This window comes from Cupressus sempervirens, chromosome 5 (genome assembly GCF_028749045.1).
Source record: "Cupressus sempervirens isolate cs-2001-9-10 chromosome 5, ASM2874904v1, whole genome shotgun sequence".
Classification (NCBI taxonomy): domain Eukaryota; kingdom Viridiplantae; phylum Streptophyta; class Pinopsida; order Cupressales; family Cupressaceae; genus Cupressus; species Cupressus sempervirens.
The window spans coordinates 327,328,763-327,355,000 of NC_143122.1; the positions used below are offsets into that span (position 1 = coordinate 327,328,763).

Below are 26,238 nucleotides of genomic sequence, written 5' to 3' on the forward strand. Positions count from 1 at the left end.
TACTCTAATCCCTTCTGACAACTTTTTGATATAAGATTTTGATACAAATCAAATTACAAAACTTCCAAAACTAATTTCTAAATCCCTACAAATGCCCTAAGATATTTACATCTAACCTCAATGCAATGCAAAATGTAAATGGATAAGAACCTAGAAACTGCTCAAGAAATCTGGATTTTACTATAGTGAGTCACTGTAGCAACAACAACACTGCAACAAATCACTGTAGTCATATTTAATTTATTCCTTCAATCGTACTCCACAATATAGCCTTAGGCCACAAATTTGGCACAATGAAAAGACTGATTTGTCTTCTCTGATAGCTGCAACCCCTTGAAGGATCTTTCACTAATATGCTTGAACAAACCACCTGTATGTTGTCCTCCCACTACCAAATTCACTGGGTATTTCACTAGCTCAAATGGAGGCACACAAAAGAACTCCTTTCTCTAGTGGCAAATGTTGAAACCCTTGGCTCCAGAAAACTCATCAAATGCAAATGATAATAATCAAATGATAAGAAAAGAACCTCTCATGTTAATTTATTATTTCCTCGTGGGAGCTCGCTTACTTTTCTTCCCAACGTGGGATAAAAGATATTCTTACATTTGCACTTTATTATAATATTATAATATGAAATTATGCCCATTATAAAGTGCCAATCCCCCAATAAAACCCTCTAACCACCATATTAGCCTACGCGGGTCACATAATAGGCTAATCTTAATTATTGAGAGATGTCAACTAGAAGGGGACATCACATACCACTATCAAAACCCTAGGAACTATAGGTGTCTTCAACACTTTCATCACAATCCACAAACCTTTCTTCTTTCTAATTAAAATTAGATATATGATTTTATACCTAATCCCACTTTTGGAATTTGTAGCATATTTTATCACAAGATATTGAGAAAACACTCACGAGACATTTTTTATGGTTGAGTAATGCACATCTATAATAATTTATTTATAATAATTGAGAAGTAGATCTAAACATATCAAGTTGTAGAGCTTTAAGATGAGCCCGAGACATATTGCTTGTAGGTACTAGAAATTGATAAGAACAAAATCAAAATCAAATAAAACTTGGGTTTGTGACAACTACCAACAAGACCTTTTTTTATAGTCGAGTAATGTAAAACTACATCCGTTTCAATAAAAATAAAGAAGTAAGTCTAAAAAAATCAGATTTTAGAACTCTAAGATGATTGAGCTTGAGATACACTAGAAATTGGAGGAGAAGAATCAACATAAAAATTACTTAAATTTAATTTTTAAAATATTTTATAGAGTACAACTTAAGTTTGTGATGACCATTTATCCATTCAATGATACAAGAGAGATTGAAGGCAAAAGACAATACACTACAACTTATCAACTAATAAATACAAACTTCATGAATTGACCTAATAGTGAAAGCCTTATCTTCTTAGAAATACTCCTTTGTTATACAATTAAAAATGTCAGATTACTCTATCATATAGATGTAGATATGATAAACTACGAACACTCCTTTCTTTTCCTTTCCCAAATCATTAAAAACTCGAGAACCCCACACCACATTTGTCTCTATGAAAACCAAACTTGGAGTGCCACACAACAAATCTAATCCAAAACTAACAAAAACCAAAACTCAAAATCCAAAGAGCCCCCATCAAACATAATCTCTCTATGTGAGCCCATGCTCCAGCCAGGCCTCATAAACCTTAAAGTTCAGTCAAACGAAACGACATGCTTACGTGGCGAAGCTATCCGCACCTGCCGACGTGGCTCCTCCTAAACATTTGTCAGAACGAAAAGGACAGCTGTAATTCCCAATAAAATCAATCTCAAATTAAATTAAAAATAAATAAATATTCTCCCACTTCTATATACGTCGATTTGGAGACCTTTTATCAAGTATGAAGTTTGGCTGTTACGTTTGCGTGCCGCTTCAATCTTTGCTCGGACCATTTGATATAAATTTTAAACTGTATCAACAGGCGCTTTCCTCTGGCTCGGGGCATTAGCGAAATCCGTGTTTTCCCTGAGCCTCGAGCAAAATCTCAAGAGGTGCATGTTTTAAAGATTGTGCTGTAAACTTGAGGCGTTGCGCTCATTTAGCTGTTCCACGGTATGAATCTTTCTCCTATTATTGTTCTGCATGTATTGTCATTTTCATTTTTCTACTATGCAAAAATGCGAGAGCAAGTTTGTTCTTGTCTTTTTTTTATTCTTCTTTATGTTAAGAATTTGTTCTTTGGGATCTTTGCTTTAATGGAAAAAGAAAAATGTGAGTGTGAAGTTAGGATTCGAATACAGTTGGGCAAGTTTTAATTGATTTAAATGGGATGCAGAGATCAGATTTTGAGGGCATTTGTAGTTTTTAAGGTGTTCTCGAAATGTCTTTTAGGTTAAACGTTTCTTGGTAAACCCTAATCAAGGATTTATTTGATCAGGGAAAGAGCCCTTCAAGCTTGATGGTGGGATAATTATCTGTTCATATAAGGAACTTGTGGAGTTGGTGGTTAAGATCTTGCAACCTTACAAAAGATGTAAGGCGGATTTACCGCTTCCTTTTAAACTCTATTTACGGTCTTGTCTTATTTTATTTTCTCTTTTTCCCTTATGGCCTGAGATTAGGTTTTTTTAATTTAAATTGACGATTTTCATATGGGTAATTTCCTCTACCTCATTGTTGTTGATTGCCATCCATTTCTGGACCATTTTGACATTTTTTAGATAAACTTTGATAGCTAAAAGCTTAGATGGGTTCAAAACATTATTCAATACAAACATAAAAATGATTAGGTGTGAAAAACGACGTAGATAAACAAGAAAATGCTTCTGCAAAAACTTTAATGAGTGTTGTCCGTCATTAGGGCGAAGATAGTGCTTGGGTTGCAGAATAGAGCTTCTAAAATGGGTGAATATTGAATGGCTTTGCAGAATAGAGCACTTATTAGAGGCGAGTCTATTGAGTTTCAATGTGGACAAAAATAGTGTCCTGATTGCAGATTAGAGTTACTAATACTGTTGTGTTTTTGGAGCAGTCAATATTGGTTGAGGGAAGGCTTGAGAATAGATTTAAGGTTGGCAAGTTTTCTGTAGCTCACATGCCTTCTCCTCCCCACCCTTGCCCTAGTAAAATTACTTAAGAACAGGAAGGCGGTTGTTTTACTTGGGAAGCATAAAATTAATTCTAGGAGGTCAAAAGAACAATCTTGAGCTCAAGTTTCAGCGATGGCAGATTTTATTTCTAGAGATCAAGTTTCAACAATAGCAGATTTCAATTGGATCTCAATAAAACCTGGTCCATGAAGTTGAAGGCAAGAGTTCACGATTTTTCCGAAGTGCAGGGAAGTTGATGGAAACAGTAGTGAGCCTTATGATATTTTATTTTACGCAATGTACATGCTTATTGATATCAGCTGATTGTGTGATGTGCAATGTTCGGTTGGAGAGCTGGAGTAGTTGGGCTGACATTATATTCATGGGAAAACCTTGAACAGAGGGGGAGATCTCTCATTTGCACCCCTCCTTGGTTTTGGCTTACCTTTTCGCTATAATGCAAGTGTTCCCTAGGCAATCTACATTTTAGTATTGTTGCCCAGGTGAATCAATTTAGGCAAGGTGAGTTATCTCGAGGAAGATCTTTCCAACAGGGAATTGAAAGACCTTGTATCGGCCAAAAGTTTTGACTGTGTGGGTGGCTGGTAGTAGACGTCGGGTTGCAGTATACCGAGCTTCCAATAAGGAAGGCGATTGATGAACACAAGATGAATGTGGCAGTGGAAGCTTCTCGGGGTAGAGTATTAGAAGAGCGTCACAATGAAGGGAATAGAAAGGACTTAAAAGGTTCCAGGGAGAAATTAAGAAGGTGATTTGATGAACACAAAATGAATGTGGGAGTAGAAGCTTCTGGGGGTAGAGTATTAGAAGAGTGTCACGATGAAGGGGATAGGAAGGACTTAAAAGGTGCCAGGGAGAAATTAAGAATGAGCACCATGTTAGTATTAATCTAAGTCTCAAAATACACTGAAGTTCGAATTTCAGCCAATTTTTACCCTTTCCAAACTTTATCCCAATTTTATGATATTTAATAAGATTGTTATTTATAATAGTATTATTTTATTTTAAAATAATATTGAGTTATTTAGTTTAATTATTTAGTAACGTCAAACTATTTTGACAATTTTATTTAAATTTAAGAAATCAAGATATATAAGTTAAATTTAATGTTGATTTTTTTCGAATTTTTACCCTTGCCAAATTTCATCCGAATTTTATGGTCGATAAACTTGAATTCAAATTCGAACCTTGTCACTAAGGTATTAATGATATGAACATCCATTATCGAAGCTGTGATTATCTTATAGAATTATAAATCTATGAGTATTTAATCTTTGGGCTGGTTGGGTTTTCAGTTTTCAAGAATGTGTCTCTCTCTGAGGTAGTGTGCGGAGGACTAGTAGAATGAATGGATAAGTAAATGATGATAGACTGTGATGAAAAACAGCATTTAACAGAAAATTTCTTTAGTTTCCCAGTGCTTCAAATCTTTTCTATTTATCTAAACTTTATTTGATGACGGGTGCAGTTTGCTTCTTGAATAGGAAACGCATCTTGAGGTCAGGTATACATACTTCAGAAAATTTCTGATATATTTTTTTCATACAAAGTATAAGTACAGAAGGATCACATTTGCCCTTAGTGACACTAGTAGCTTATAAGAACCAACTTTTTACCTGAGAAAAGTCTCACAATTTTTGAACAGTCAAAGCCTACCTTACTCTTGCCAAAATCTGGCATCCTGGACTTCACAAACTTATGCTAGCTCATTGTTTAACAAAATAAACACATAACCAAAGAGGAAGGTGATTGATGAACACACGAATGTGGCAGTGGAAGCTTCTGGGATACAGTGTATTAGAAGACTGTCATGATAAGAGAAATAGAAAGGACTCAAAAGGTGCCAAGGAGAAATTAAGAATGAGCACCCTTTTAGTATTCTGTTAAATTTTAGTTATATCCATTATTGAAGCTTTGATTATCTTATAAAAATATAAACTCCATGAGTATTTAATTTGTGGGCTGGTTAGGTATTGGTTTTTCACGCATGTCCTGCTTTGAGGCAGTGTTTAGCATAGGGCTATTAGAATAAATGGATGAGTAAATGATGATAGACTCATGAAAACCAGTATTTAGCAGAAAAATTGTATAGCTTCCCAGTGCTTTAATTTTAATGTATTTATCTGAACTTTATTTTATGATGTGTGTGTTTTGCTTCTTGAATAGGAAACTTTTCTTGAGGCTGAGTAATTTTTTCCATACAAAGTATAACTACAGTAGGATTGTATTTGACCTTAGTGATGTTAGTATCTTACAAGAACTGACTTCTTACCAGAGAAAAACCTGTCTTTAAGTTTTGAACAGTGAAAGGCCTTGTTATCCTTGCCAAAATTTGGCATCTGGAACTTTACAAACTTATGCTAGCCCATTCTTTTAACTGAAATAAACTTTAAACATATTTCAGTCATTCAGATTCGTTGGTTGATGCGAGACAGGCAATGTGTCCATATAGAGAGTTACAGGTCCTTTCAAATTAATTATTTTGTAATGAAAATTATTCCCTTTACCATATAGCTTTTTCTTCATACATTATTTGAATTGCTTCTATTTCCATTACTTATTCCCTTCCTAATGCTTCAGTACTTGCATGTGGCTATGGTATAGATTTGCCTGTATACAGTTCTTTAGAGGTCGAAAAAGCTTCAGTACTTGCATGTGGCTTCAATATAGATTTTCCTGTATGCAGTTCTTTAGAAATCCAAAATGCTTCAGTGCTTGCATGTGGCCTTGGTATAGATTTGGCTATATACAAGGATTAACTCCAGATGCTAGAGATCCAAGGATTTTCTCCAGATGCTAGAGATCCAAGGATCATCTCTAGATGCTATTTTTTTCGTCATAACTTTTATGTTAGGGCTTAACTGAAATTTGAACCCTTTCTTCGATTCTTGAGATGGTTATGTCTTTGGAATTGGGTTGTTTGTAAAGCTTTTCCCTGAAAATTAGAAGGTTGATATTTGTGAACTGATGGTAAGGTTCTTTCATTTTCTGATTTTTTTCCTTACATTGTTGAATCTTTTATGCAATATGTATAATTGTAATTGCAAAGGTTGAAATGTATTAATATTAATAACGAACTTAAAGTAGATTGGTTTGATTTATATGTATTCTAAGATGAAATACCATAAGGTTCTTTTGTTTTCTCATTTTTTTCCCTTATTGTTGAATTTTTTATGCAATATGTATAATTGTAACAGCTAAGGTTGAAAGGTATTAATAACGAACTTAAAGTAGATTGGTTTGATTGCCATGCATTTGAAGCTGAAATAACAAAGAATGGAATCAGACATTGGGACAACACTGATTGTTTTGTTTTGATTGCTTGTTGATAAGCTACAGATGTTTGATCGGGTGCATGTCTTGGAGGTTAAGGACTTTGTTTAAGGTTCACAAAAAAATAAATTCCTTTGGCAAAATCGAAATAACTAAAATCTTTAGTTGTACTTTAACCGGGGTTTCCTCAATCTGGTCAAGTACGATCCTAACCTTCCAAATTTTCGTTTTTAGTTTAGGGAACCTGAAGATTTTATGAGCTTAAGTTGTTTCCTACGCTGCTCATCTTTTCCCGGACGGGATTTACCAGAAATTGGTATAGTCCTTCGGAGATTGACTCCTAGCCAAATAATGTCTCTTACCTATTAATCTGTCTGGCCCAAGGACTAAATCTCCAAATAATTTATAACATAGTTTGCGATTATTTTCTTTTTCCCTGATTTGAAGTGCAACTTTGCATTTGTGGAATATTTTCCTTACACAACTGGTTAGGCTAGATCCTGTAATAACATTTCAAGGCTAAAGCAGTTGGTTTTAGACTTTAGTTAAATTGTACTTGAGCTTACCATTTAATGCATGAATACTTGTGAAATTGAACTGTTTTGTACCTTGCATAAATTCACTTCTTTGAAGCTTGGATTTGAATTCATTATATATTTTAGAAAGGAGATTAGTATGTCATGGGAGCTTTAATTTATGATTTTTGTTGATATTTGCAGAGTGATAAGGCATATATATATATATATATATAAAATATCGGTTTTGATTAATATAAAGTTGCATAATGGCTTCCAACGAGGGTTTCTTGACCGAAGAACAGCGAAAACTTTTAAGATCTGCATCTGAGGGCAGGGATTCAGCCTTTTCTTTGGTATTACCCAAGTCTCCAAGGTCTGAACAGGAACTTCATGCAAAACATTATGCAGGGAATGCAAAGAATCATGCTGGAGGTACCTCAGGAAAATATGAGAAACGTTCCCATTCAGGGAAAATTAGCCGTCCCAAAAAAGGTATATATTTTGTCATCCTATGTTATTTCTTATTATGATCTTCAAATACTTACGGAAGTCATTGCTTTCCTATTTAAATATTTTGAGACATTCAATTGAATTTGTTTGAATGTTTCATCTTATGTTAATTGTTAAAGTTATGTTGGTAGTCATTAATAATGTATTTTGATGGCATAGCTGTTAATCATAAATACAAAATCAAGAGTAACATATGAAGAAAACAGAAGGTGAAAAATTAATGGTTTTTATACCTTTGTCATTAGTATCCCTTTTCTATTGTCTGCTTGTTTGTCCTCCCCATTTCCTTATTGAAATCACCTTTTTGGATGCTGCACTCCATGTAAGGCCTTTTTTCCCTGATTTGTTGGTTGAGCTTCTTGTTGTTCTATCTTCTTGTTCTCACTAGTTTACTGGAGATATGCCTGGGGCATTCTATGTAGAAGATTAAGATACAGGTCATAATCATATGTTGTGCCATGTCTTGCATTGGCTTATTTAACCAAAGCTTTCTCATTGCAGTCGTATTAATGTTTCCATGTTGTATATTAGAATCCTTGTCTAGAATCCAATAGTTCTCTCTTTTTGGGCCTCTGTTATGCTTTCATTGATGCTTCTGGATTTTGGATGGCTATCTCCATAGCCAAATATTCCATTTTACAGCATTTTATACAATCTCTTATATGATATTAGAACTTGTAACATTGCTTTTTGAGAAGTTGAGTATGCCCTTTTCTTGTATCCAATGATGATTTGGAGAATCAGAAAAACTTGATAGAAATAGCAGATTTGGGAAGAATTCTTTCTTTGTGGTTTTGAATTGTAGGTTGTTTTGTGAGAGTCGTAGTGTAAATTTGAGTTCACCATTCAGCTCAAAGTTTTTAAGAAAGTAAGTTTAGCCTTGTGATTTCTAAAAAATGGGCTTTGGAGGTCAGATATACAAGGATATACAAGGGTTCGGAGGTTATGAGATCTAGGTAAGCCTTGTTGGGTACTATATCATTTGGAGTATTTTAGGGTAAATGTGACTGTATGAATGCCTCAGAAGGTCTAAGAACCTTAATATTGACTATCATTTTGTCACATTTGGAGTTCTTTGCATGAAACCATTGGACTATGTAGATCATACTACCTTATTGTATCATACAATATTTTGATGTAGTATTGGACTTGACAGAGAGAATAAATTACATATCCTTTTCTTCCATTGGATCTTTAGGTTGATTGGTTTTTTTTTTTGTTTACTTTGTATAATTTTTTGTGGATATGATATAGTGTAGAGCAATCTTGCAAAAGTGTATTCATGCATCTAAATTGCTAGCGAGTTACTTATCATGAAGCTTGTCACCAGTTTTTGTATAGACTTGCCAGCATTGTCCTACTAATACTCACTAAAAATTTCATTTTTTAATGCCAAGATGCATGTCAAAGTTGTTTTAGTTTAAAAAACTAAGTTTGTGATAAATGAAGTTTAAATACATTTTTTCACAATTTCACACAAATTATGACTTGATTAGGGTTCTGCTTGTGACACCTAATGATAGTGCACACAAGGTGCTCAATTCTAAACTTGGTACAAAACATCAAGTGGCACCTCTTCACCAGACATCAATCTGTTTCTTTTTTTGGAGGGACTCTTGAAATTCTACTTGAAGTGTCACAAATGCAAGGTCAATTGTTTCAACTTCCATAATGGCTTTTGTCTTCATGAGCGTGTAATTCATAAATATACATTTGTAACATAGATAGAAGGTAGGCATAAGTATAATAGGATGTGTATGAGTAAACACACAACTATAGTTTCAGGACTTGCCGAGTAGTCGTCCAACTCGAGTCTTTAGGGCAGACGAGGTGGGTCAACCAAGACTCCCAAGCATTGTGTGGCCGAGTTTGACCAAGTCCTCAGCTGTTCGCTTTGCTAAGACTCTCAAGTCTTAGGCTGGTACTCTTAAGTTTTGAGCCTGGATTCTCTTGGCATTAACATAACAGAGATAGGATGGAGATTTTGAGAATTTGAGGTTCATATGATGGGTGTAATGTTTGAATGATGACAAATTGCTTATGTTTTTTAAATGCATTTCTTTTTGTAAGATGTTTATTTTTGCCGAGCTTGTGTAGAGTTGTTTGTCAAGTCCATGCCAAGTCTTGAGTCCGATTCAAAATTTTAGGCTGCTAAGGTGAGTCCAAACCTGAGTTTTCAAATTTGTTCACAGCCATACATCTGCTTGGAAGTGCCACAGGTATGTAAAGCACTTATTAATATAAAATATCATTATAATTCACACGTTATTGTGTGCCTACGCTTCTTTAATTTACTTTTGAATACTTATGAGTCATGACACATCCAAAGACTGCTTCCCTACTCTTAGGATTTGAATAATTTGACATACACATGCATATCTCTTCTACCATTACATTTGGTTATGCTATCCAACTTTTAATTGCAAATGTTCTCATGCAGATGGTCCAAATAATGTCACCCCAATGTGTATAATTGCACAAGTGGTGCACGTTGACTCAATGCCATACGTGACATGCAAACTCTAACACAGCACAAAATACACGCACTACAACCAACAATAACACTCTGATAAACCCAATGTATTGTGAAACGCACTATGAAGAATCACCAACCTTTTGCATATGTTTGGTACAACAATGCACATGGACACAATGCAAATACCCATTGTAAAACCACAATGCACAATGCCATGCCACACCATTGTACACACAGTGATGCTCATTTTTAAATCTAATATACCATGATAAACATGCCTGCCAAGCAATATTGATGTGCATAGGCAAACTTTTGTTATGACACACAATTTGTGATCAGAAGCACATTTGCACAGCCTCAACATGCACAGGCATACTGGTCACTACCAGCACAGGTGAGAACGCTGTGAATCACAATTTCATGCAACTCTCAAATGCATATGATATGGCTCTTAAATGGATGCATGCACGCTATGTAATCCTGATGCAATTTCTTTGATTTGATGTCTTAAGTATTAGACAAACCTTAGCATGTTTGATTCATGAATGTGTTGTAGAACCTATGTGATGCCCTACAACCCCAACACAATCCTTATACCCATGACCACTTGTACATGTGTGACATGCAGATCTGATACACATAAATACCACTATGAAGTGTGCACAACCATGATTATAATTTTTTTAATCTTTTTATGCCCTGATTTTTAAACAGCTTTGCTACTTGTTTAACAATTACTTTTTTAAACAAGTTGGAACTTGCGCCATACTTATTATATTTTAAATTTAATATATAGGGAGTGATCCCCTTGTTAACATGCATCCGCAATTTACATGTTCAAAAATATATCCTTTTGCTTAATAACAAATAAATGTGTTTCAGGTCTTAAAAATATTTCTCTCATAAGTGATAAATAGAGTAATGATGTATTTTGACTAGTCTATTTGTTACTTATGAGAGACATTTGCAAGACTTGAAACATATTGATTTGTTGTACATGAAAACTTAGAAATGGATGCTAGTATTAAGTTTAATACCTGAGAACAATAAATCACTTTGAGAGAGTATCCTCCAAATATGAGACACTTATGGGGGCAATGTCCAATAGCCTTCGGTAAAGACAATATACAATGCGATGACAATAAAGCAACCACCTCTTCTAGTAATAAATGTGGTACTAAGTGTAAGAGAAGAATATAATAGGAAAAATGCTGCAAATAACTGATGACAATAAATCACTTTCAGAAGTAAGGGAAGTAACCAAAGATAAGAAACTTAGAGGGGGCTTCCTTCAGTAGTCTTCAATAAGAGTGGAAAGCAGAATATGATGATAATTAATGAACCTATGCTCCTTATATACATACCATACCTACATTGATGCCACTCTGGTCGGCCTAAATACCTACATAAGATTATATAAATAATAATATGAGTTAGTTAAGGGTAATTGTAGTTTCAGGTCAGCTACACATCCTCATGCACACTGAAGGTTAAAACATAAGGGCACAGCATGTGCACATTGAACAAAAAGCTATTCATTGGTAGGTGTTTTCGAGGGAAAGTTTCACAAGATACAGATCTATGCTGCTGTGCGATAAAATAATAACTAGGGGAAGTAATGGTGTGGCAAAATATAGAACATATGGCACATTTCTAATCAAGTGATGGAGGAATTCCCGCTGACTAAGCAACAGTTTTAATTCATTGTAGACATTAGCAACAGTTTTTCGTGCTTCTGACATTTGTGTATTTTCAGACATAACCATTGTTTTTTCCAAAATTCATTTAATCTTCAACTATATAATGTTTATGCAAAAGTGGCAAAGTCTGGGCGCATTTCAATTTTGTGATGACATTAAATGTGGAGTATTATGTCTATTCAAGGGCTTATTGAATGCATGAGTCATTTTTGCAGATGGACGTGGTGGCAAAGGTACATGGGGAGGAATTCTCGATACTGATGGGGATATACATGTTGACCGCAATGATCCAAACTATGACAGTGAGGAGGTAAATTTCTCCTTAAGCAGTCCTTTCTCTCCATCCCTCATTAAATTTGTAATTTCTTTGGTGCATCTATGATATAAATGTCCTCAGTTATTAAACAATTCAAAATCTCTGTGTGTTGTTGATTTAGCTGTGTTATTGAGTCAATATATACTGTACAAATAAATGGAGGATAAAACTTTGCTTGTCTGTGGTATCTGTGAGTGCGTTTTTGTATATTTGCAGGTGATAAATTAACTTGTTCTTGTACTTTCTATCTAATTGTGTGCTAAAGCCAGCTTTTCTTTTATATCTAATCACATAATTTTGATTCACTTGACTGGAAGTTGTAAAGATTGTTGCTGTAAGGTCTCTATTCTTGAACCACTCACACTAATCTGGATACTTTTGTGGAGAGGAGTGGTAGTCCCTGGATACCAGTAGTAAATAGGAGCTAGTAGAAATAGTTAGAATTAGCAAATCATGAAGGCAAGTGTAAGAACAACAACCGTACTTCATATGGATGAATCAACCAAGGCAAGCATGAAAGAAAATGGCATCCGAGATTTGACCCAGCGTAACAAATGATATTATCCCTGCTGACAAAACCTAAAGGCGACTTAATGATTAGTGCAAAGTCAACCATGATGACTGGAATAACCAATCTGAGTTAGTCAATGCATATGCATCAATAATAAATGCATACTCATCAATTATAATTGATCCTAATGATAAACAGTTGCAAGTAATTGAAAGACATATTAGGGCAGTTTTATAAGTAACTAATCAATGATCTATAAAACTTATTTCACTTCAAACATGAAACATATTTGATATCGCCACATTAAATGTTCGTCCCATATCAATGCAACTATTCACATCAACATTATATCAGATCTACCTTCTAATTGCATAAATGTAACCTCAAACTTAGAACACATTAACACACAAATTTGGTAACAAAAAAACCCTCCAAGGTGAAGGTAAAACTGCGGTGGCGATGACACCCACAAAATCTTCACTACTGCAACAATAAAGTTGTGCCTGTTAAGGCTACAAGGATTTGATCACTTCTAATGATATACCGTGTGAGGGGTCTGCCTTGTTAAAGGCTAAAACAACTGCTAGGTTCTACCTTGGTTAAAGGGTTTACATCACAATTAAGTGAGTACTCTGTTAGGAGATTTACATAAGTCTCTTAAAGCTACCCTGTTAAGAGATTTAAACCCTGAATCACTTGTTAGAATGTTCAGTACCTGAACCTTCAGTTAGCACTTTTACATAAGTCTCTTAAAGCTACCTTGTTAAGAGATTTAAACCTTGACTCACCTGTTAGAATGCTTAGTACCTGATCCTTCGGTTAGTATAGATCTCCTCTATGCAATATAATATCACTTTGATGTGATAGATCTTCTCTTTCTCTGCTCAAAACTCTTCACTGCACTGCTCGGTCTCTACACTATGATTCACCTCCAAAGCTTCACATGCAATTAGAATCTTCACACTCGTGCATACAAACTAGGTCATAGAGCCTCCTTAAATAGATGTTTGAGTGAACCTTCTAGATCCAAATCAACGATCTAGAATAAATCCTTTTGTCACTTAGTCCTTGCATTTCTCTGATTGGCGGATTGCCTTACCTAGGGATTAATGATTTCTTTGAATGCGTAATCACCTCCTTGTTTACCTCCTTGATCTTTAAAACATGCTTCTAGCTCGATAAAAATGGTTAACATAAGATTTTGTGCCATTCCAAACAATTATGTTAAACTGTGTTACTCAGCACTTACATCACACTGACACTCGACATAAACCGTTTCTTCATGCTGTCCCTCGACCTTAACTGTGCTCGGCATGAGCTGAATAAGTCAACCTCTGCATCACTCGGCGTCAACTACTATACTTGACAAACTTGACATTCACTGGAGTACTTGGTGACCATTAGCTTGCTCGGCAGTAACTCCTGCTCGACACATGACTTAGAATATTTACAAGTCTTCACTCCAAAGCTCGACCTATATAGGATATCTCGATTGCAGTGATGACTAAATAATCCTGCCTTGTGAATGACTAAGTGTTTGACACTAATAGATAACATGACTTAGGAATTAACAGTCAATTCCTCTCATTCGATCATCTGAAACAATGACATAGTTTGTAGTTGCAAGCATTTAAGGTTCAGTTGAATTTCAACATCACAACTTTTGAAGGTGAAATTGATGCAGATGCTGGTGATGAATGGTTGTGAAAATTGGAAATAATTCTGCGTGAATCTTTTGAAGTCTCTCTCCGCAAAGTTGAGAGATGTGAAACAAGCATGGGAAATTATTTGTCATTGAAGGAAATTTTTGATGAACAAGAATTTGATGCAGATGTTGATGATAGCTCCATGTGAGGAGATGTGGAGCATATCAAATAAGAGTTATCTTAGGATACATGTGAGCAAAAATATATTCAATGGACGATGCTTTGTTAAAAGAAAGATTCCAATTAAATCTTCCCACCATTCTGTGATTGCATCCTAGTTTCAAGTTTTAGTTGTTTTCTTTGTTTTCCTCCCTTGTTGGTCAGTTGTGATGTTGCTAAGAAGATTCAAAGCAGATAGTTGAACTCAGAAACTACTCTTCCATAAAAAACTGATTGAAAAGACATTCAAAGTGATTGAGGTTATTGCCAAGACTCTTGAGAAACAAAAAATTCATCTCTATCCCGTGGTCCAGTCTGGTTAGTGTTTTTCTAGGGAAGTGGTTAAGGTGGGAGTAGATGGGATTTACAGTTTTCTCATCTGTTGAAGAGCATAGGTGCATGTTATGAATACAACTCAATATATTTGGTTTGGGAGTTTCCTATAAAGAAGGATAGGGGAATCATATAAGTATGCAATGTATTTGATTGAAAAAGCAAGAAGGCAGTGTATTATTTGTGCTTAATTTTTGGCAGATTCTGTTTATCTTGCTCAAATGTCCTTTTATGTTATTAGACCGCTTCAAATCTTGGGTTTTGTTATTATGTTGGAGAGGTGACCATGCTAGTGCCAGTTCCATCTCTTGCCGATACACAGCTTTGATAAATATCAAGGATCTAAGTTTTGGCAAATGATCTGATATTTGGTTTGGGAGTTTCCTATAAAGAAGGATATGGGAATCATATAAGTATGCAATGTATTTGATTGAAAAAGCAAGAAGGCAGTGTATTATTTGTGCTTAATTTTTGGCAGATTCTGTTTATCTTGCTCAAATGTCCTTTTATGTTATTAGACCGCATCAAATCTTGGGTTTTGTTATTATGTTGGAGAGGTGACCATGCTAGTGCCAGTTCCATCTCTTGCTGATACACAGTTTTGATAAATATCAAGGATCTAAGTTTTGGCAAATGATCTGATATTGACCAGCACGTGCAGATTCAAGAGTGGAAGATATCGAAATTAAAAAAATTTGATATTTTTTATACATTTCATATTTGTCTTGGATATTGTTGTCGGTTCCTTGGATTGGATTGCCAAAGGCATGCTTTCCAAGGGACTGAAACTAGAGCAGTTGGAGATCTTTCCAACGGTGTAAAGAAGCCCAAATTTCACCAAACAAAAGGAAGTAGTTAAGACCCTGTGAAGTTGGGGTACCATATTGCGTAAAGTTTTTTGTATTTTTGTAGTTTTTGTGTTTTACTTTTTATTTATCCATTTGTAGTTCTTTTTGAATTCAAAGAATGTGTGACTATTGAGATTTGTAGAAAGCCCAAATTTCACGAAAAGAAAGGAAGTAGGTAAGACCCTGTGAAGTTGGGGTACCATATTGCATATAGTTTTTTGTATTTTTGTACTTTTTTTTGTTTTACTTGTTATTTATCCATTTATAGTTCTTTTTGAATTCAAAGAATGTGTGACTATTGAGATTTGTAGAAAGGCATACACCTCTTTTTCAGTTTGTTGTGCTCTGTTCTTTGCAAAAACTCTTACAATATTGTAGGTTATATCTTAGGCATTGTTCACCAAATTTTAATTTCAGATGAGAATTGGCAAGGATAGTTTGATAATTAGAAGGATCTGGCAGTTCATCATCTCTAACATCCATCATTGCCACAGAATACCACTTTGGTCTTGTTTGTTGTTGGCTGTCCCTAATTAAATAATGCGGTGTCTCTTCAATGGTCATCTTGATTTAGGGAGTTTGCATTTCTGTCTTTTATTTACGAATAACAATTGTTTCATTTAGAAACATCGTAATAGAGTCTTGACGGTTTAGTTTTATACTTGTCCATAAAAAAATTTCTGTTTGGTTTTTATAATTTTTTTCATAAAAAAATACTGTTTGGATTTAATATTTATGATTTATTATAATTGAAACAAAGGGACTTTAGATGAAATGACTTAACAACTTAAAACCTTTAGGCAATCCTTGTTCTAGCTTCAATAGGTTAGAAAAAACCAAAGGGATTATGGATGAAATGACTTAACAATTTAAAACCTATAGACAATCCTTGTTCTAGCTTCAATAGTTTAGAAAGTCGGGATAGGTTATGGGGCTAAGACTGCTGAAGGCATGCCGAATCTTGGAATTTGGTTGAGTCTGGAAATTTTGGAAAACCCCAAAATCTAGGTTTTACATCTTAACTTCTATGAAGTTGAAACATATCTCAAACAACCTGATAGTATTTATACAAAAAAAAGGTATAAGAAAAGAAATGACTTATATTTAAATGTTATATTTGTATGAATCCTATTGCCCCTTGAGCCAAGTTAAAAAATTGTAAACTTACGAGTGTATGCTCAGATCCATCTCAGTAATGCATGCTCAGACTCAGTGAGTTATGCCAACTCAGCGAGTTGGGTGAGTCATTCCCCTAAACTCGGTGAGCCGAGCAGCTAATTTTTTAAAACTTGACAGAGTTGACTCTGCTTGCCAACTCGTTGGACATGCCTAATGCACAGCGAGTTTGGGAACTCTGATAAACTCTTGGTCTTCTTGTGAAGATAAAAATCCACTCTTTTTCACCAACTTTTGATGTTTCTAGTTTGACTTCAACACTATAGCTTGTTGTAGAACCAACAACAGTTATATCCTAGGTTGCATGGGTATTGGTACCCACGCCCCCAGTACGCGTACCCACGTACCCAAGTACTGGGTACACAGTGTAGAGCATCATAGCTAAAGACTTTGATTAAGATTTCTTATTTTTGTTTTGGGTTTTTCTTTGCATATCAGCTTGTTGTTTATCAAGTTGAATTCAAAATGTAATCAATTTGAAGATACAATACTGATTAATAGTAAACTTTATCTCTGTTCAAGTCAGAAGTTTATCATTTGCATTAGGGCATTGTTCTATGATTTATGATCTTCTTGTCTGTCTAAAGTCTTCCTTGTTTGTTATGCATCTAAACATTTATTATATATTATTATTACAAACATATCTCAAATCTAAAACTGAGAACAATACATTACATTTGCAAACTTTATCACTGTTCTCGTTTTGGAAAACCGTTGTCATGACTCATATTTTGAGATTTTCTATAGATATTAAATTATATTAAAAAAGTTTGACATATCCAAGTACCCCCGTCCCATATTTTGAAAAATAGTCATACCCGTGCCTGTACCCTAAGTACCCAAGTACCCCTGTCCCCGTGCAACCTTTCTTATATCTATAACCACATCTTTGCAGACCACTCTCTTATACATAGAGAGACATCAAGTAGCTTCTATGTCTTTGATTACTCACTATATGCAAACAACCAATATAGCGTTCATCTCATACCTTTAAGTCTAATATGTTGGTACACTGTTCACAAATTAATGCAAAAGCAACAGAATTAGAAACCTGCATGATACTTACTGATTGTCTTGTTCCTAAACGTGCTTTCTTAGGAGTGATATTCAAGGCCTTTTTAAAGATAAACAGCAATATTCTCCTTAACCAATTATAAATTGCTTCTACCTAGTAATTATTTGGTTGTGGTGTCCCATCTTTTGGATATTCTTCAAAATAATAGATCAAGTCAAGATATAATAGTTTTATTAAGGATTGCAATCAATATGAATATATTCAAGTAAAATAATTAGCAATTGTTGTGATCAAATCAGAAAATAATCTTGTTATGCTGTCAATGATGGAAACAGAACTAAAGTACATGGATTTCTCCTTCAATGAGAACAAAGCCCTGGGAGCCAAAAGATCATAATCATTTTTGCCATCTCTGCCTTCTTTAGCGTGAACCTTCATGGTATCTCTGTGTGACTGGAATAAATCTGGGAAGAACACTAGATTAAAAGATTGATGACGTCGGTGTCATCGGCAAATCTATTGTGCTAAGTTTCTGTATCAATAGCTACAGCACAATGGCGTCTCATAATATACTAGCTGCTTAATATATGTAACATGTTGGGTAGCTACTTTTCTGAACAAGAATTTCTAATTAACATTGCCATATATCCTAGCATGTGTCCAATGTTGTAACTATTTTCGATCCACCTGTAAACTATGCTATCCTCAAATGCAAGGGAGAACAATGCAAATTTATTCCATGGCAAATGTGAGGAACCATTTTCAGAATCCACTCAATCCTGGATAATTCTGTTGCATATTCCCTTTGTTTCTGTGTTTAATCGAAAGATAGAGCAACATTTGTTAAAGAAGAAACTGCTTCAACAGTTGCATATCCTTTTCTGATGTAACAGTGGTCATTCTTTCATAACAGGAAATTTAATGTGGAAGAGTCTCTAACATCTATTGAAGCAGTTACAATGTTTACAATTCAGTTTAAACATGACATACTTTATCAACCTGTGACAAAAGAAGACAGAGACCATTCACTTATATAAATATTAAATTTAAATTTTACCCCTAGAGTATATTATATTTACATATTAGTATTGGATGTGCCTTAGCACACCCACGGTACTGCTCGGGCACCTAGGTATTATTCTGGGCATACCAGGACTGTACCGGTACCCGTTCTTTACCGCTACCAGGACTGTGTCAGTGCACAATCGGACTGAAACTGTGGTATGTGGCAACACAGGAAGAAATCTTTGTGTTTCTTCCTCTTTTTCCAAAAAAATGTGTTTAATTCTTATTAGCTTGATCTAGGATGTTGTAGATCTTGGTAGTTTTAATATTGTAATGGAGGCCAGCCTTGATAGTGATTTGGTTGAACAACATAATGAGGCTCTGACTCAGGAGTCCCATAGTCAGGAACTGTAGCCCCCAGTGTAGCTCTCTTCATGGTAGCAGGAATCATTGGCTCCATCCAAATTCTTGGAACTTTTTACTTATTTTGTAGGTTGACTTTACTTGGTTTTTATCAGCTTGAACTAGGATGTCCTAGATATTGATGATTTTAATAATGTAATGAAGGCCAACCTTGATAGCACATGGAGAGGTTCTGACTCGGGAGCTTCATTGTCAGTACCTGTTGCCCTCTAGTGGAGCTCTCTTCATGGCAGGAGTCACTGGCTACATCAAAATTTTTTGAACCTTAGTTATTTTATAGGTTGATGTTTTATTAAGTTTTAGAAAAACACAATTGGCTCCAAATGAACTTGATCTAGGATGTCCTAGATCTTGATGATTTTGATATTGTATTGGAAGCCAACCTTGAACGACATCCGGTTGAACAGCATGGAGAGGCTCTGATGCAAAAGCTTTGTCATGAGGACCTGCAGCCCTCTAGTGTAGCTCTCTTCATGGCAGGGGTTCACTGGTTTCATCCAAATCTTTGGAACCTTTTACTTGTTTGCTGGGTTGACTTTGTTTATTAAGTTTTGGAAAAACTAGGTTATTGGCTCCATATTTACTTTATATAGGATGTCTTAAGTCTTGATGATTTTGATATTGTATTGGAGACCAACCTTGACAGTTAATTTGTTGAACAACATGGAGAGGCTCTAACATAGGAGTTTCATCATTAGGACCTGCAGCCCTCTCTCGTAGCTCTCTTCTTTGTAGCAAGAGTCATTGGGTATATTTAGTTTGTATATCTATTTTTCTTTTCTGTTTTTGTACTTGTTTTTTAGGTTGACTTTGCATTAAATGGGTTGTAATTGAAAAATTAAAAGTACCAGCATCTGGTAATCATGTATGAATGATCTATGGATTATGCATTTTGGCAATGCGATTAATCATATGAACATAAATAAGAAAATCTCTATTTCTCAATTAATGGGCTAAACTTCTAATTTTATTTTCTCTATGTTTCTATGCTACTATAATCTTTGTAAGCTGAAAAAATAGCTGGCTTTTGGGTTTTTGTGTTTTTATACGTTTCTTGAAAATATGATTTTGTTGTAAAGTTTATCTTTTGAACTCTGATTTTCGAAATAATATTAATCTTTTGGGTTGTTCTTTTCCACAAAAGATTTTTGTTGATATGGTTTCGAACATTTGAAAAAGGTTTCGAATTGTACAATTTTGAAGTTGAAATAACTTGGTTTTATTAGTGTTATTCGTCATAATTTTGTTGGCTTCAGGGTCCACATATTAAGGTTTTTGCATTACTATATATATATATAACCTTTTGTTTTTTTTGGGACTTCTGCTTATCATAACTACCGTTTCAAATATGCAATTTTGAAGTTGGTATAACCTGGTTTTAATTTTACTGTATTCCTCACATTCATGATGGGTGTGTTGGTGACTTGCCGCTATGAATTATGCAATCTTTATAATAACATGGAAACCATCTGGAGTGGCTTCCACGAATTTATAGCTTTGATGTTAGTGTTCCTAATAATTCCAAAGCTTCAAGCTATGGTGTTGATGCCTATTCAGAATTATTTTCAGTCTTACAGATGATGTATGTCCAACTTGCAGGAACCTTACCAACTAGTGGGAATAACTGTATCCCAGTCTCTCGAGGAATACAAGGGCAAAGTTGGATCGATTATACAGGAATATTTTGCTACTGATGATGTGGCTGCTACTGCAGCAGATCTCACTGATCTTGGCTGTCCAAGCTATAACCATTATTTTGTCAAAAAACTTATTTCCATGGCCATGGATAGGCATGACAGAGAAAAGGAGATGGCTGCAGTCCTCTTGTCATCACTATATGCAGATGTGATTGAACCTGAGCAGGTTAGCAAGGGTTTCAGCAAATTACTGGACTCGGCTGACGACTTGGCCTTGGATATCCCTGATGCAGTAGATATTTTAGCATTATTTGTTGCTCGTGCAGTAGTCGATGACATACTTCCGCCTGCCTTTCTGACGAAAATGTTGAAATCTCTACCTGATGATTCAAAAGGGGTTGAAGTAATTCAGAAGGCAGAAAAAAGCTATTTATCTGCACCTCTTCATGCAGAAATAATTGAACGCCGATGGGGTGGTAGTACCCATATCACAGTAGAGGAAACAAAAAAGAAGATAAGTGATTTGTTAAATGAGTATGTTGAGAGTGGAGACAAGGCTGAAGCTTGTCGGTGTATAAGGGATTTGAATGTACCCTTTTTTCATCATGAAGTTGTTAAGCGGGCTTTGATTTTGGCCATGGAAAGGAGAAATGTGGAATCTTTTATTTTGGATCTTCTAAAAGAAGCTGCCGAGGAGGGTTTGATATCATCTAGTCAGATGTCTAAGGGTTTTGGTAGGCTTGCAGATACTGTCGATGATCTGTCACTTGACATAATTAATGCCAAGGACATGTTTCAGTCTTTAATTTTGAAGGCAACAGAAGAGGGTTGGCTCAGTACAGAATCTATTAGGTCCACCCCCAGTCAACATAATGGAGCTGTTGAAGAGGATAATGTGAGGCTTTTCAAAGAAAGAGCGGTAACTATTATTCAAGAGTACTTTTTATCTGATGACATATTAGAAGTTGTCAGGAGTTTGGAGGATCTTGCTGCTCCTGATTTTAATGCTTTATTTGTGAAGAAGCTTATAACTTTAGCCATGGACAGGAAGAACAGAGAGAAGGAAATGGCTTCTGTTTTGCTGTCTGCTCTCTATACAGAAGTATTTCCTGTTGATGATATTGTTAGTGGTTTCATTTTACTGCTAGAATCAGCTGAGGACACTGCTTTGGACATACCTCATGCGTCAAATGAATTAGCTCTTTTTCTGGCTAGAGCTGCTGTAGATGATATTTTGGCTCCACTGAATTTGGATGAAATAAGCAACCGGCTGAAGGAAGGTTCCATTGGGTATGAAATTGTTCGTGTTACTCGTTCTCTGCTATCTGCTCGCCTTGCTGGGGAACGAATTCTTAGGTGTTGGGGTGGTGGCACTGGTTGGGCAGTTGAAGATGCAAAGGACAAAATCAACAAGCTTCTAGAGGAATATGAAGCAGGAGGGGATCTTGCGGAAGCATGCCAATGCATTCGAGATCTGGACATGCCATTTTTCCACCATGAGGTTGTGAAGAAAGCCTTGGTTATGGCAATGGAGAAGAAGAATGACAGGCTATTGAATTTGCTGCAGGAGTGTTCAAGTGAAGGTTTGATTACAATCAATCAAATGATGAAGGGTTTCACAAGAGTTGCAGATAGCCTTGATGATCTGGCTTTGGACATTCCCAATGCGAGGGAAAAATTTGTAACTTATGTGGAGCAGGCAAAAGGGAATGGGTGGCTGGTATCGTCTTTTACCCACATCACAAGCTCTGAACTAACAAAATTAAATGGGGATATATCTGCTTGATCTCGAGGAAGTATCTCTTTCTGGTACAATTGATGCATACCAACTTTTGGTAGCGGGAGAAGCGAGAGGTGTTGTGAACCTCATTTTCTGTAACTCATTGACGAGTTCTATGTTTTTGTATAGATGCTTGAAATGCTGAATGTGGGACTTAGGTTTATAATACTGGAGGCGATTAAAATTTGCTGACTTTTGCATCTTTGAAATGGGTGCTTTTATGGAGGTGGAAGTGTCAATGGGGTATTGTTTTTTCTCCCTACTCGTGTGCTTTCACTACTTGCTCTTCACTTTGTCATTTCATTGTTTTCCTGTAAATGCAGATGTTGGATACTTTGAAGTGGAAAAGGGTAGCTTCACGTGGGCGGCTTGTCGCATTACTATCTTGCTTTCCTTTTGCACTTTGAACTAGCATTGTCAAATAAAGTTTCATTTTAGGCAGTTCGTCCTAGAGTTTATTGATGGATGGGAGAAGGGAAATCATTATTTGACATAACGGGTAAGATTTTAAGAATTTAGCGTAGGCAAAAAATTGCGTCAATCTTAATGCAGCTATGAAAATTCCAATTATCGCAAATGGAAAAAATTTAAACCAGTTTGTGCACATGTTTAGGAGTCTGTGCACCAGTATTATTGTGTTTACATCTACTGGTAGTTGCTTCCTGCAACTGTGTTTTTATAACGAATCTTTTGTTCAATCGGTTTGAACCATGGTACTGAGAATATCGCCTCTAGTTTGAAGAAAGGGTTGGGGGCTTTCAAATTAGGTTGTCATGATTCATATTTTTCTGTGTTCTTTGTGATGCATTCTTGTTTATGGAACTGCTTTTGACTGGCTTTCCTAACAGACTACGGAGCATGGTTGTTTAGCTTTGTAAATTATGTGCTATCATAATTGAGACTTTAATGTTAGTGATCATAATTGAGACTTTAATGTTAGTTATCATAATTGAGACGTTCGTATGGCGAGCTATTTTCATTTATTAGTGGTTGGATTACGTTTTCTAATATGAAAGCTGTAATAAACAATAGCTGCAATTAACAATTCTTCTTTTTAGAATAATAGTGAAGTTGGTTTGAATTTGTGCTGGTTATGTCGCTTGCTTAAATACATAAAAATAGTCTGCACCTTCCTCTTCGCAAATAACAAACTATCTATCTTTGTTAAATTATCTCAAATAACAAGTCTTTGTTAAATTATAAGTAAATACATCAAAATTGTCTACACCTTTCTCTTTTCAACAAGAAGCTAAGGGAGGCATAGGGGTCTAGTATCTTACTTATTATAAGTAAATACATAAAAAAGAAGCTAAGGGAGGGGTCGGACTTTAGTCCTGGGACTTGAGACATAATTGGCTATGGGTTGATGTGCATTTTGGATGTAGATGGTGATATTGTTGCCACTAAGAACAATTGATCATCCTCAGACTCCTAACCCTTATCAATGTCGTCTATAGTTTGAATTTCACCCCTTCCTCATCCTCGTCAATGTCAATTAGTTCAAGTCTACTCCCTTCATAACCTACCTTTCCAAATCATAAGCCTCCTCATCCTCCTCAATGTCATCTATTTTGAGTCCACTCCCTACATATCCTAACTCTTCAAAACATAAGTCTCATCCTCTAGGAACATCGAAGGTTGTTCTTATGATGTTCAATTAATCATTGTGAGGATCTATATGACCTACCTTTCCAAATCATAAGTCTCATCTTCTGTGAACATCGAAGGTTGTTCTTGTGATGTTCACCCTTATCAATGTCATCTATATTTTGAATTTTACCCCCTCTTCAATGTCATCTATTTCGAGTCCACTCCCTTCATAGCCCAACTCTTCAAATCATACGTCTCATCCACTAGGAACATCAGAGGCTGCTGCTCTTGTGATGTTCAATTAATCATTGTAGGGATCTATATCATCCATTCCGAGTGGGCCAAGTTTATCCATGCTATATGCAACTAGAGATTAGACCATTCTCAACTTTGCCACCAAGCATTTACAAACTAAAATATTAAAGTTTAGAGTCTAAAAATGAAGGTGATAATATGATTATAAAAATTGAGGTGAAAATATGACCTTAAAAATTAAGGTGAAAATATTCTTTGCAAATTTATAACTACTAAGATATATTCTAGAAAGTTGAGGTGCTGGATAGGTTAAAAAAATATTGCATTTTATAGTTGGCGTTGAGGGGTTCTTCATTTCTTAGTATAGAACTCTAACTAATTGTTTTGACACTTAAAATGACAAATACAAAAATATTTAATAATTAAAGTTATAAATTTGCATTCCTTTGGCATGTTGGTGGTGATATGGGATCAAACATCTTGCACACCACTGCCACATATTTGCTATTTTTAACTCGCGCCAACATATTCACAGTGCTTGCATGTATTGAAGCAACTCGCTTGGTTATGAACGATGCCCTTTATTGCATTGTGAACAAGTTTTGTTTTATATCTATTTCTTCCTAATCCTCTTGTCCAAGCACACCTTTGTTGTCTCCCTCTCCTTGTTGTCATCTTGAAGACATTCGACATACCTATTTCCCTTGCAAACCTCTGCATTGCAGATCTAAACATTGTGACAAGGCACGTGAATTGTTTGACATAATGCTGAAGTAAGCAGTGGTGTCTTGGAAGTCCACTAACCTCTAACCTCTCTAATGGTCTGCTATTACTCTTGAATTGTTTGACAAAATACCTCTGTTGAAGGAATCGATCAAATAGTTTGGACTGGTGAATTGCTTGACAGAATACCTTTGTTGAAGGGCTCGATCAATTGTTTGGAGTGGCATGCGATATTTGAGCAGTTACCTTAGGGGCTTGTAGCGATTATCAGTGGGAAATTTATAGTGGGGAAATTTACAATGAGCTGAGATGTCTCATGCTAACCATTTGATAGAATGAATCCTCTTGATTCAGTCGGTTTTCAGCAGATCGTCGACTGGCTAGAAGCAGCAAAAATTGAAAACAAAGTTTTGACAGATACGATTAGCTCTCTTTCCCACCTCTCATATGGTAATCGAGCGGGTGCTTGTGCTTGAATCTAAGGCTGATAGTTTAGTGAAGTTGGAAGATGACATTAGAATCCTCAATTAGAGAATGGATGTTCTACAAACAAAGAACTCAGAGCTCCAAACTAAAATCCTTTAGTACACTACCTCTATCTTTGAATTACAGCAGAAGCAACACCTTGATGAGATCCCTATTCATGTTGCCCAGATCCAAGACATTAAGGTTATGCAAGATGAACTCCTTGATTGCCATAACATGTTGAAAAGTAACACTGAACAACTACAACAACAACATAAAATTCAACCTCCATTGAAAGGAGTTGAGGAACTTGTTTAGTCTAAGCTCATGGATGAGAGGGCGGTGGGCTAGGGAACTCAACCTTAAGGTTCGCAGCCTCCCACCGTCATTGTTGACCCAATGGACAAGGCCTATACCTTTCTTCGCGACCAGCTAGAGCTCTCTGAGATTCTCATTGATAGGGCATGGATAGAATATGATTCCACACTTCTCATTAGACAGGTTACAGGTCTTAAGGGCTTGTAGAAAACTCTTCCCGCTGCCTTCAAAAATATAATACCTTGATGAAGATCTCACTAAAGCACAAGTTACTGAACTCAAACGCGCCCGAACACTAGTTGTAGCAACCTGCCTTGAGGGTAAATGGGTAGTCATTTGTAATGTTAATGCAGTCCCCAAGACTAAATGATGATGGCAAGCTCGGGA

At 35.7% G+C, this 26,238-nt stretch overlaps 1 protein-coding gene across 4 annotated transcripts; it reads left to right on the forward strand.

Annotated features, from left to right (window-relative positions):
• The first annotated feature begins 1,885 nt into the window (after positions 1-1,885).
• LOC149555999 (MA3 DOMAIN-CONTAINING TRANSLATION REGULATORY FACTOR 4-like) lies at positions 1,886-23,422 on the forward strand. Of its 4 annotated transcripts, XR_016364609.1 has the most exons (6): positions 1,886-2,116; positions 2,442-2,537; positions 7,107-7,397; positions 11,807-11,901; positions 20,683-22,743; positions 22,824-23,422. XR_016364609.1 is itself a non-coding variant. In XM_089830115.1 (4 exons), exons 2-4 carry the CDS (start codon positions 7,172-7,174, stop codon positions 22,504-22,506), a joined length of 2,145 nt encoding a protein of 714 aa, XP_089686241.1. In that variant the 5' UTR covers positions 1,886-2,116; positions 7,107-7,171; the 3' UTR covers positions 22,507-22,762. The 4 variants fall into 4 exon arrangements, 1 of the variants encoding a protein (XP_089686241.1); XR_016364608.1 differs by lacking the exon at positions 2,442-2,537; XM_089830115.1 differs by lacking the exons at positions 2,442-2,537; positions 22,824-23,422 and having other exon boundaries at positions 20,683-22,762.
• The last annotated feature ends 2,816 nt before the right edge of the window (positions 23,423-26,238 follow it).

Coding starts and splice junctions, on each gene's coding strand:
- LOC149555999 (XM_089830115.1), top strand. CDS start 7,172: ATGGCTTCCAACGAGGGTTTCTTGACCGAAGAACAGCGAAAACTTTTA. Junction 7,398..11,806: donor AATTAGCCGTCCCAAAAAAG/GTATATATTTTG, acceptor TCATTTTTGCAG/ATGGACGTGGTGGCAAAGGT. Junction 11,902..20,682: donor CAAACTATGACAGTGAGGAG/GTAAATTTCTCC, acceptor TCCAACTTGCAG/GAACCTTACCAACTAGTGGG.